Source organism: Solea senegalensis, linkage group LG11 (genome assembly GCF_019176455.1).
Source record: "Solea senegalensis isolate Sse05_10M linkage group LG11, IFAPA_SoseM_1, whole genome shotgun sequence".
Taxonomy (NCBI): Eukaryota; Metazoa; Chordata; class Actinopteri; order Pleuronectiformes; family Soleidae; genus Solea; species Solea senegalensis.
In genome coordinates, this window is record NC_058031.1 from 20,139,925 (window position 1) to 20,152,681 (window position 12,757).

Genomic DNA, 12,757 nt, shown 5'->3' on the forward strand with positions numbered 1-12,757 from the left:
CACTCAGTGATTACTTTTGAACTGCGTTCCTTTCAGTGTGGCCATTAATTTGATTCTCTCTAAACATTTGTTCTTTGAAACTAATTATACAACCCATAATGAGAGGAAAAGCAATCAAGTCAAACCATTAGATAAGAAAATGTACAAAAAAAGTACCTGATCGATGGGAATAAATGACAGTAAATGTAAATATTGATACAAATGTGACCTCCTGTAGAGTCCGTACCATGATTTTCAGCCTCAGTCACTTTAAGCTACTGTTTTACCATTTCCTTGTCCATATCATTTTAACATGGATTTAATGTTTGTAGTGTTGATGCAGACCATTAACGTGAGGATTTCAGTTTGCGGTGATGTGGTTCCATTAGACTGTTGAACGTTAAAATGTACTCATTTGGGTGAGGTGTGTTTCTGTCATTCTGGTTTACATGTCGTGTCTATCTATGTACAGTATGTATGTGCTGTTTATTTACAAACTCTTTCAACATGTCCTCTCTCCCGCCTCCTCAAACCCAGTCATCCTGACAGACGAGGAGGTGCAGAGGAAGAAAGATATGATACTGAAGAGGAAGGAAGAAGAGGCGGCCCGAGAGGCGATGAAGCCACGGCTGAATGATGAGCAGGCCCAGATGATTTCCTCTCTGGTGGAGGCTCACCACAAAACCTACGACGCCTCCTATTCTGATTTCTCCCGCTTCAGGGTTAGTCCATTACACACAACTTTATTCTTCATCAAAACCACACTGGCATTGTCATTGATACAGTCAGGGCTGCTTTGTTCTCCACAATAAATATGGGTGGAGCAGGTCATATTGGGTCATCCAGGTATGGTTACCCCAAACCTGACATCTGGACATAATATTGTATATTAAAAAAAAGAAGCTTTTTTTTAATATATAATAATGTGTCCAGTAGATGTTACATACATTTCAATGTACATGTTAACTTTAACATCAGGAAACTTTTACTTATGTAAAGGTGTAGTAGAGCGGTCCTTCCTGGAGACTGGGTTGGGACCGCCACATCCTGCATATAAACAACCTATGCTGTGTTCAAGGGACGAGTCTATTTGAACATTCACAACCTGTTAACTCCAAGGATGTCCTGTACAGGACTTCTCATCACTTCAATTATAAGCTAAATAGTTCCACTTTAAAGCAGCGATAGACAAAGCAACTGAGCTGAGATGCTTGATTTGCCATAGACTTCCATTCAAACCGAGGTTTCATTTGTAATTCAGCCAGTCAATATATTCGCATTTCCTGAAATCGCTCTAAACAAAAAAATTCTATTATATTGAATTGTGCTATGTTGCTTTTTACTCATAAAAAAAGTATATAGTTTATTAGTTTATTCTTTATTTATGTCATTATTTAAAGTTCACAACAGTCTTAATCTTACACTTAATGTTGTCGAGGGCTGAACAATTTTGAATAAATATCTAATTGCGATGATTTTGACGAGGAATTGTGATCGAGATGATTCACAATATCAGAGGGAATGGTCATTTTTACATCTTTATTTTTATTTTCATTAGAAAAACATGTTTAAAATGTGATTTGTGAGAAACATGATGTTGTCTTCACTCTGTAGAATAAGACGTGTATAGATCAAGACAAGAATTCATGTAAAATCATATTTTTGACACACATTTTGCCTTTATCAAATATTGCACCTCCTGCACTTTGAAATATGCAGTAGGCTGTGTTGCGATTCAATGTGCCACTTCAGATTTGATTTGATTTTGAAATTGTGTTCATAATCATACTAATTCGCCTCAACCCTTAGACCTCTCTTCTGCCTGTCTTCTACAATAAAAATTGAAAAGTTATTTTTGCACACACACATAAGTGATGATGAATTTGACCTCTGCACTTCACCCATCCTTATCCTACACATAAACTGGACACAGGAGCAGTGGGCAGCACTGGGGAGCAATGATGGATTGGGTACCTTGCTGATGTGTACAGACCATAAAGCCCTTCGAGGCAAACTGTCTTCGTGATGATGAGTTCTATAAAAATGGTCTTGAATTGTCTTGATTTAATTGCGAAATTAAATTTTAGTGCCTCTTTGGCTTAATCAATGTCATGCTGACCATCAGATGGACACAGTGAAACAGTTTATTGGCCAGCGTGGTGACCTGCAGTCCCACTGGGTTAATGAGATGTTAAGTCCCAGAAAATGAAACTGAAGTTAAAGTCGAAGGACACGACTGTGCTCTTTGCTTTAATGCACAGATAATCAGCCCCAGGGCTGCATCTGGCTCCACTTAAATGTTTTTTTTTCAGTGACCAGCAGGTGACATTACATACTGTATCTTGACTGATGGATAGACTGGATCTGCCTGCTGTGCTGATTCTTTTTCCAACATCTGACCCGATGTTGCCACATTGTTAGCATCAGACTAGCACTTTCCACCTTGGCCACTTACTAATTATACTGATGAAACAATGCTCAGTATTTGTAGAGCTCTATTTTAAGTTTCTGCCATTGGAGATCAGATGTTTAAGCTCCTGGATCAGCATCTTCATATCAAAATCCTTTAAACACACTATTCATATTTATTCAGAAATGTTATTGAGGATAGGTTACAAGTAACTGCTATGAAATGTTGCAATACTGAAAACCCATTTACACTGCTCTCTTTTTTTTTTATCTCAGACGTGGATGTTTTGTTAAAGATACTTTTTTAGAACTCTTACATGTCAATCAAAGCTGTGGTGTTACTTATTAATTGTTTATTATTATAAACAAATGAGTCAGGTCAGCAAAAATCGTCACAGCATTTTACGTCACGGCTGATAGAGAGGTGGAAGTGTGGCTGAAAACACCAAGAAGAGCCCATGACAGAGAGATTTCTACTGCTACTATAAATAAACCTGGATGTTCTATGGGGCTGCACGGACATGATCGTCCAATATTAAAATTGCTGACACTGACGTGACAACAGCAGCAACAGCACTGCCTGCCTGGGTGTGTTTTCAATTTGCTTGACACCAGTAACACATGTGACCACAGGCTCTTTCACCGCCCGAAAGTGACATTTCCCTCCACACCATGACTTGATACTGGCAGACGACATTCTCTCTGCGAACCACAACAATTGGGTCATCCCAGTTAATGAGATGGAGGATAAAGATAGGATGCTTTCCTCCATTTCTGTGGTGTATTAGTGTCAAATCTTATTCTGCACTGCAGACAGCCACAACCACACTCAACCAGAATTGTTCAGACTTTTGTGTGGGGAGTGTCCCTTTAAACTACATGTGACCCCATAAAAAATTAAGTACTTGGTTAATTTTAGAAACAAATATATGCATAATGTTGTCTTCACTTCTAATTAGATAAAAAAGTAAGGTGTGCTGTGAATTGATTGGTAAATAAATGGGTCCAAATTCAGAAGAAGCGGGAGGTACACATTTAAGAATTTGAAATCATGGAATTTGTCTTGAAATTGGGCGACAAGTGACCACATTTGTGCGCATCGCGTTTCGTACATATCTGACAGCTGTTCCTTTGAGAACAGTATGTCAGAACCTGAATATGCTAACTGAGTTTCCTGGACAACCGTGTTGGTTTAAAACCTCTCCGATGTGGGCTGGCCAAAAATAGTAAAGAGCACAAGTTTTATCCTGATAACTTGGTCGCCCTGCTTCTAAGTAAGCTGCGAATATGCTCAGTAGATACTCAGACTATTGATAACTGTGTTTCTCTTTGTTGGGTTGCAGCCTCCAGTTCGCGAAGGCCCTGTTACGCGCAGCGCCAGCAGAGCGGCCTCGCTTCATTCTCTGTCCGACGCGTCCTCTGACTCATTCAACCACTCTCCTGGTGAGACACAAATCCGGTCCTTCTCTTGTGTGTGATTGGGTTCATGACTCAGGGTTGTCTTTACCGCTGTTCCGCAGGGGATTTGTTGTTTTTCAAACAGAAATATGAACTGTAAATCTGCACCGCCTGTCTGCCTCAGTCTGATGTGTCTGTCAAAGTCCATCCAGCATGCGTCTGATCAACCTTACCACAAGTTTCCTATCACACGGTCATGTGTGCATGTGAAATTCTTGTCATAAAATGCATTTTAAATGACATTTATTGCAAAGACCTTTATCTATAGTAATGTCCTCCTCCTTATCCCCATTCTTAATTACTATTAAATGCTTGCGTAGGGAGTAATCTAAGAAGAAATGTCAAAGATATACTGTAAATTATGTTAACCCAGGTTTAACCCAAGTCTTGAAAGTTTAATTTCATATTAAACTTGAATATATTCTCTTCCAGCATATAAAGATGTGTATTGATCCAAGTTTTGTTGGCATGTAGTTTTAGTTTTCTTTTTTTAAATATGGTTATTTCAGTTTTAGGGTCAAGTCGAGTTAGTTTTTTAAATGATCTCCCCCTCCATCTGGCCAGATTGTCATAATTCATGGTCATGATTATCTAAGAAAAGATTAATCAACATTTCTTGAACTGAGTGGTGGGGAGTACAGGTATATTTATACACCAACAGCTCTTGGAACATTGTTAAAACACTCAGGAACACTAAATGAACCATCAGTGGCCTTGATAATGGAGATAAAATCACTCTGTCAAAGGTGAAGAAGCCACAACATGTTCCCCTTCAGTAATGTCCGTTGTCTTCTCCACCCCTCACTTTAATTGTCTTGTCTCCCAATCCTGTCCTCAAACAGAGTCAGTGGACACCAAGATGAACTTGAGCAACCTGTTAATGATGTACCAGGACGGTGCCAGCAGTCCGGACTCGAGTGAGGAGGACACTAAGCTCTCCATGCTGCCCCACCTGGCCGATCTGGTCTCCTACAGCATTCAGAAGGTCATTGGTTTTGCCAAGATGATCCCAGGCTTCAGGTACGAAGCAATAATTGGTTTCGATTAAAGAAATCCAGAACGCTGCGGTTGTCTGACAATGTCTTTTTTCATTCTACCTCTAAATGTCACCAAAGTCAAATGTGTAAATTAATCTAATTTAATTAAAAAAAACACCAAATGTGATCATTTGGTGTTTTTGTTTGTCTTAAATTATGCTGTGTCATGACATATTCCATATTAATCAATGAGATTTGTGACAATTTTTCAGACAAAGTAATCGGTCTGTGACTCTGAAACTAATTAAATTAAAAGTATGATAAAAAATAAAATGCTTGAATGGTCTGTTGTGAGTGTGGGCGACACAGCTGACATATACCTGCAGAATCACCTTTGATATTATTGTGCACCGTGTTTTATAATCCTCTGGTGTCACGTTCCAGCCGTCTAGAAAATAAAACTTTATTACGCCCTGCTGTTATCTGTTTTACTGGCTCCTGGTGAGGATTGCTGCTGCGTCCACCCGACAGTAACACGCACAGACACAAAGGCAAGCCGCCTGAATTAGCTGCCTAACCCACATGCAGAGCACTTCGATCTGCTGCCCACATGTACACTGCATATTATTGGATGAGGCATGATGTTATTATCACTCTCAAACAAACAAGAACTGGCTGGAACACGCTGTAGCTTCATAAACACGCTGAGATAAGGCTATAAATGAATGCACACACAGAAGAGCACTTAATAAAAGAACACAGAAGACAGAACTGCTATGTAAACACGTACATAACACGTGCATTAGTGTTTGTGTGCGTGGTTAAAGGAATGGTTTCGTAACAGCATTTTGTTGATGTGCTGATTGGCTGGCTTACTTTGCTGCTGTGCATCAGCGATGTGCACATTTTTACAAATAATTGGAGCCACTTCTTTACCTTATATGATGATAATGAATCAACTTAGGGTTTTTATCATTGTGTTATTATGGAGCACAAGATGAAGTCTGACACACTCAATTTGTGAAGCACTTGTTTATCTGAATCCACAGATGTTACTCTTGTATGAATGCGCAGCATTTTATTTTGAAATTCAGACCCTGACCTTATTAAGCGTGAGTGTTTACTTATTTGCTTCAGAGAAATACAAAAACGAAAGACAAATGTGTGTGAGGGAATAAATATCTTTATGGATCAAAACTGTAAAAAGAACTGTGTGTGTTTAGGGTCACACAAAGTCTTTGGTTGGGAATGCTGTTGCTACAGTAACACATGTTCAAATGCATGCTGTCCTCCTCACACACACACACACACACACACACACACAGTGTGGGTGTTTAAATGCAACACTACAAGTGATTTACCTGAAGTTGAACATCAAACTAAAGAAACAAAGGGATGCTGAAGCATGCTCAAATCTTATGGGCCTTGTGTCTTGACTGTAATCACATAATTATTGTATAACTCAAAGCTGTGTTGGTGATTGTGTACATATTCCAGAGAGCTGACAGCTGAAGACCAGATTGCTCTGTTGAAGTCAAGTGCCATCGAGATCATCATGCTGCGTTCCAACCAGTCATTCAGTCTCGAGGACATGTCCTGGAGTTGTGGAGGTCCCGACTTCAAATACTGCATCAACGATGTCACAAAGGGTTGGTTGCATCATCATAGTTGTGAAAATGGAAGTTTTTCTGCTCGTTTTAAGTCGGAGACATGTCAATCCAACATCTACATGCGTCTCTTCTTCCTCGTTTAGCATTATTATTATTATTATTATCTGGAAGTTTCCATTAAGAGCCTCATCACCAAGCACCACAGCGATAAAAATGTGACTCACGTACACTTACGTACACTCTCACGAGGAGAGAAAAGTGTCCATTGTTCCAGCTGATGACACAGCTGTGATGTTTTTTTCTTTCTCCCCCACTTTATATGACAGAGCCTTAAAAGGATCAGCCACACACAGCTTTTCTATGTGCTCTTGCACATTACTGTGAGGTTTTGACTTCAGGTATTTTCATAAAAGCAATAAAGCAACCACTAATACACACTGGGTGCTTATTCACTCACACATGCCGGACAGGAAGTTAAAGTTTTCTGTCAGCAACGTCTAAATACAGAGAGAGAGAGAGAGCAATAATTCTTTCTTTGAAGCCCACTGCTATACAAAGTGTGTTTTCATTCATAAGTCAGTAGTATCACCGTCGTAACTGCTTCTCTCTGCGTTGTGCTTACTAGCGGGTCACACTCTGGAGCTGTTGGAACCACTGGTGAAGTTCCAGGTTGGTCTGAAGAAACTCAACTTGCACGAAGAGGAACACGTGCTGCTCATGGGCATCTGCCTGCTCTCCCCAGGTACTGCCTGCCGTCTGTGTGTGCGCTTCTGTGTTGGTGTATTTCCAGCTGAGCCACAATGAAAAAGCTCTTCCTGGAAGGTGACACATGCTCATCTACAGATTTACGTACAAGGTTATAAAACAGCATCAGAAACGAAGGTTTGTGAGCTCTCAACGGCGAGCGGACGCCATTAACCTTGAACAAGGCCATCGAGCAGCAGCAGTACCACATTACTGTTTATGAATAGAGGACATAATGCATGTGAATCAGTATCTTACAGGCTCTAGCAGTTCAAATCACAACAATGTGACTTCAAGAGTGTAGCTATAGGCAACTGGACTTACATTAATCACTGCCGTCAAGGATACAGTGACCTGGATGACTCGGAACCTTTACATGTTACGTCACTTTACATTTATTTGTTTATTTTAAAGAGAGATGATACGGTACATTTGCCCCACTTCATTTATGAGAGTCTACTTTTCTTTTTTGATATATCTGCCTCTAATTATAAGACATCTTAGATCCTCGCGGGCATGAATGATAACAGTCCAACCGAATTCTGTGGAGAGAACAGATGTTCTGCCGTTCTTCACAGATGATTAACATCTGTGATAGTATGGCTGGTATCATTTTCTGTACGTGTGTGTGTAGGTGAGAGAGACGGAGAGAATGGAAACAAAAAAAAACTTTTCCTGGAGGCGTAGCAGGAACAGCCCCAGAGCTGGTTTTAAGTATTTTGGCAGGTGTCTCCGTCTGTCTGAAGGGATTTTTGTCACAACAATACCGTCACAAGTGTGCGAAACTGTACAGGTGTTTAGCTGAGTACTTGTGAAAATAATGTAATGAAAATACCTTGTATTCATAATGCAAAGTATATAATAATACTATCCTTTCTCATATTTTGCACGTGGGCAGTCCCTTGCTCCTGCCTCCCATTTTCACAGCCAGCACTATGTAGTGTATGTGGTTGTCCTGGGAGCCAGGTCCACGCCAAATTCACTGGACCCCATCTGGTCCAAACAAATTTATTTTGGTTTCATCTGACCAGAGAATGTCCTGCCAACATTCATCAGACTTCTTTTCATGCTCTTTGGCAAAGTTTAATCTTGCACTTTTGTGCTTCTTTGTGAAGGACGGTTTCCCTCTTGGACGCCATCTGTGGAGGTTGACCTTATACAGTGTCCTTCAGTCTTAATGACTCGCTGCGAAAACACCAATTAGCACAGATAATTTCCGAGCCAAGTCAGAACCCTGCGCGCTCTGTTTTTCTATGTAAAGTTGAGTAAACGGTGAAGTGTCAGTTTGTCAAGAACATTAGAGCCAGGACGGCCACTGTGCCTCATTCAGCTGTGGATCCTCCGCTACCTGCCAACGATTCCTGCAACTGTGTTTCAGCTCGTATTTTTGGTGCCAGCATTTTCAGTGAGAAGTTTTCACACATTGCCTTAAAAACATGATTGTTTTTAGTGCCACTATTATGCATGCGAGCTGACGTCATATCTGCATGGCTTGATTTATCATAAAAATTACTGTCTAAAAAAAGTGAAAATCCTGCAAATAAAGGGGAGTAGAAGTTGTATTGATATTCTGACCTAGGGAAAAAATGGGGGAAAACTGTTTTAGTTTTAGCCAGGTATAAAAATTAAAGTACCTGATCTTGCTTTGTTATTTGCAAATTGAATGAACACGAGTTATCCATTAGATTGTCATTTGTGCAAAAGCATCAGTATACATATATTGCAGCAGTTTGCAGCATCCTCAGTGCAATCAACTAAGAGTGAGCATGTTGATTGGCTATGATTACAGAAACTTTTCCAAAACAAAGCAACAAACCGCTCTGATTGACAGACTCTCTTTATTTTTCCTACTAAACCCCACCCTCTGCCACTCTTCCTGCATCCCTCTCTGACTCTCCCACACTGTCTCTTTCCTTGCCTCCTTCTCTCCTTTCACCCCCTTTGGAACTGACTCATACATACACTCTCCCTACATTCCACAGATCGTCCAGGTGTTCAGGACCACGCTCGCGTTGAGCAGCTCCAGGACCGCCTGTCGGAGGCCCTTCAGGCCTACATCCGGATCAACCACCCAGGCGGACGCCTCCTCTATGCCAAGATGATCCAGAAGTTGGCCGACCTGCGGAGCCTGAATGAGGAGCACTCCAAGCAGTACCGCTCACTCTCCTTCCAGCCCGAGCACAGCATGCAGCTAACCCCGCTGGTGCTGGAAGTGTTTGGCAGTGAGGTGTCATAGCAGACAAGGGGGCAATCATGTGTGCATATACTCCCTCCTCACACATTAAGATGATTCACCAATCCCTTACCACCAAAACCCCAGCCTTGATACATCCATAGACCTTTGGGAGAGTAATAGATAATCAGACAGACAGTAAACAATCACCTCTTTATCACCGGCCCATTCTCCCCCTCTTCCTCCTGACCTCAAGGAGCAAGATTCCGATACCTGGACCTCTGGATATGTGGAGTTAGAGCATCGTAAGTGGGTGTGGACTTCCGCAGCACGTTGATAGGGTTGGTAAACACCGTACCATGTCGTTTGGACATCCTGAGTCACAGACTTCAGGAATAGATTGACATCCTGATCCTCTTCACATCCACAAACTCACGATTTTGCCTTTTCCTCATCACTATATTTCTCCAGACATCACCACATATATATTTTTTTACAGTGGTAAACAACTTGACGGATGTCATGGGTACATCCTCTTAACCATTATCCTTATAATTACAGGATCACATCATCATCATCCTCATCATGACAGACAGGGACAGATACAGATGAACAATTCTGGCACTTGTCAGGTACACATACATTTCTAGCTGTGGCGGTATTCTAGTACTTTGATAGCAACAGTATGAAACATTGATAGTGAGTTACAGCTTGGGGCAGTGGGCGAGTGTAGCGTAACGTAATTAGGGATGCACCAGTGCAACATTTAACCTCCTGATACAGACGCTGATAAATGGGCTCTGTGAAGGAATGACTGATTTGGAGAAAATATCTAATTGTGATCTATATAATATAATTATTTTAAAGCCAAACTTCATTATTCACAAGATGTGAATTGTTACTGTTTATTGTATCGCGTTTGATTTAATTGGCGAGTGAAATTAAGCCGTCAAATATAGAACAATTAAATCACAGCCCTAATGATTTGCTAGTTGCGTCGTTCTAAAAAGTGCTTTTGATTAAAGAAAAAAAAAAGTCTTCAGCCCCGGCTTTACGTATCAGATGATGCACAAGTGTAAAATAGCGCCAAACTGCTGACCTTTCTTTTTAGCTCCCTCTGTGATATATTAGCTGTCATACACACACACACACACACACACATACAAATAACATGCAGCAAAGAAAACTGGAGAATTGGACAGCTCTGTCCCATCGATCGGCTCAGCCATAACCCTATCCAGCAAGTGTCTAACTGACGTCTGATGTTAGTGTCAGTGCATCCCTAAATGTCATGCTAATACTCGGCTCCACTGGGGTTTTCTTTTTTAAAAAACAAACAAAAAAAAAAACACCCGGTGAAGACACGAGAGTCGAAGCCCCCCCCGTGTCTGTGTGAAGGAAAGGTCTCTGATGGTCAGATGAAGTGCAGCGAGGACGAGTGCGGAGGAAACGGTCGAGACTCGGAGGAATTAGTCAAGGAGATCGGAGGGAGATGCTACAGTCGGAGTTCCCTGCTCACAAGACAAAAGGGAATTTCACAAAACAAGAATGTATGTATATTGCTATATAAATATTAATGATGCGCTCAGTACAAGCTGATATATATATATATATATATATAAAAAATATATATAGAGATATATTTAAGAGAGCAAAATATGGTTGCTTTCATGAAAGCAAACTTGTTCTGACTGTTGTGTAATGTAGAGGATTTGAAGGCCCCTCCTTGGTTGTGTGTGTGTGTCCTGTTTGAGAAGACAGACGCATACACACGAGGAAAAGCACTGACAAGTGTGTGAGGAGTCCTTCTGTTTTTGTGACGCGTGTACAGATAATGAGAATATTGATGGACCACAAGGGGGTGTGTGTACAGGCGCTGACTGAGGGTTTAGTGCAGGGAAGCACTTTTTCTTTTGGATTTTTCTCGTCATTGGACCTGTGAAGTTTGTAGACGCGACATCAAGTTTCGTGGATAGTGATTATCCAGAGACGGCAAACATTTGTTCGGCTGGTTAGATTGCTGCTAAGACAGTTAGAGCTAGATAGTTGGGCAGAAACCAACTGCCGGCTGTTGCCTCAGGGAAAAAGTTTGTCTGGTGATTTTGTGTATGTGGTGTTTACGGGCGTGTGCGTGTGTGGCATAAGCTTACAATCATGAGACAGAGATTGTCTTCGAAGCTCTAGGATTCACTGTGATTTCTAATTATACAAAAAATAACAGCGTATGTAAGCTAAAAGTAAAACTTTTACTATAAAAAAAAACAAACTATAAGATTTTCATTCCTAAGCTTATGTTACAAAAAATGAACATAAGCTTTGAAATATTTTTGCATTATTGTGCAATGCATCACAGATCTATTAAGCTAAAGTACATACCCATTAAATGGCTACGTTAAAAAAAAAATAAAATATACAGTCACCAGTGTTGAAACATTCTTTGATTAATATCAGCTTCATGTTTTTCTTTCTTCAGGGCAAATTGAATATTGTACAGATGGTAGCAATATACAGCAGTTTCTTTTTTCTTTTCTTTTGTATGAAATCCCTCAGATGCTTGTAACGGCAGGACAGAGATGTAAGACGAGAGAGAAAGAACCTTTTTATATTCTACATAAAACCAAGCCTCATACTGTTTTTGACACGTTAACATATATCATTTCAACACCAGCCGTTTAAGCGAGGTTAAGGATTTTACTTTTTAAAAGTCACTACATATCATATCACCTTTCTGTTGACATGGTGCGCGCTCTCCCCTCACGCAGACCTGGATCACCCCCTTGTGGACAAACTTTGTAAATACCACTTGCTAAGTCTGTACATAGTTAGAGATTAATGTAGGCAAAAAATACTAAGAATTCAGTTGTTGATAGCAAGATGTTCTGGAGATACAGCACTATATGCAATTAGGAGATGGACTCTTATGTTGTATTTAACTCAAATGCACAGAGGTGACAAATCCTGGAGAAGTTACTGAGTTGTTTTCAGGAGAAAACCATCTGATTTGGGTTTGATTCATCTTAAAGGAATACTTCACCGATAAGCATTTAGCTTTGTATTGCTAGAATAGGAGTAGTAATAGTAAAACAAGTAATAAAATAAAGTAATAGTAGTAATACAAAGCTAAATGCTAATCGGTGAAGTATTCCTTTAAAGGTCCAGTGTGTGTTAGAGTTTTGTTAACTGAAGGCGACATAGTCTCTCCAACCCTCTCAGAGGGGGCGTGGTGAGGTGAAGGACATTCACCTGTAACACGCAACATGTTCAACAACATGTTTCACACGCTGTACCTTCAAGAACAAGTTGCACTGGTTTGACACACATTTTTTGAGACAACATGCAAAACCTGTCAATTTATAGGATGGCGCTCTTTTTGAAGTGAACACAGTGAGTGCAGTGCTGGGACTCAG

General features: G+C 40.5%; 1 protein-coding gene across 1 annotated transcript in view; it reads left to right on the forward strand.

Annotated features, from left to right (window-relative positions):
- The window catches only part of LOC122777751 (vitamin D3 receptor A), a 69,629-nt gene extending 57,214 nt beyond the window's left edge, over positions 1 to 12,415 (forward strand). The window contains exons 5-10 of the mRNA XM_044039191.1: positions 517 to 701; positions 3,732 to 3,831; positions 4,689 to 4,866; positions 6,321 to 6,472; positions 7,059 to 7,175; positions 9,160 to 12,415. Of these exons, the coding sequence (XP_043895126.1) occupies positions 517 to 701; positions 3,732 to 3,831; positions 4,689 to 4,866; positions 6,321 to 6,472; positions 7,059 to 7,175; positions 9,160 to 9,413 (986 nt within the window). The 3' untranslated portion in view covers positions 9,414 to 12,415. The remainder of the gene's footprint in view (positions 1 to 516; positions 702 to 3,731; positions 3,832 to 4,688; positions 4,867 to 6,320; positions 6,473 to 7,058; positions 7,176 to 9,159) is intronic.
- Positions 12,416 to 12,757: the final 342 nt, after the last annotated feature.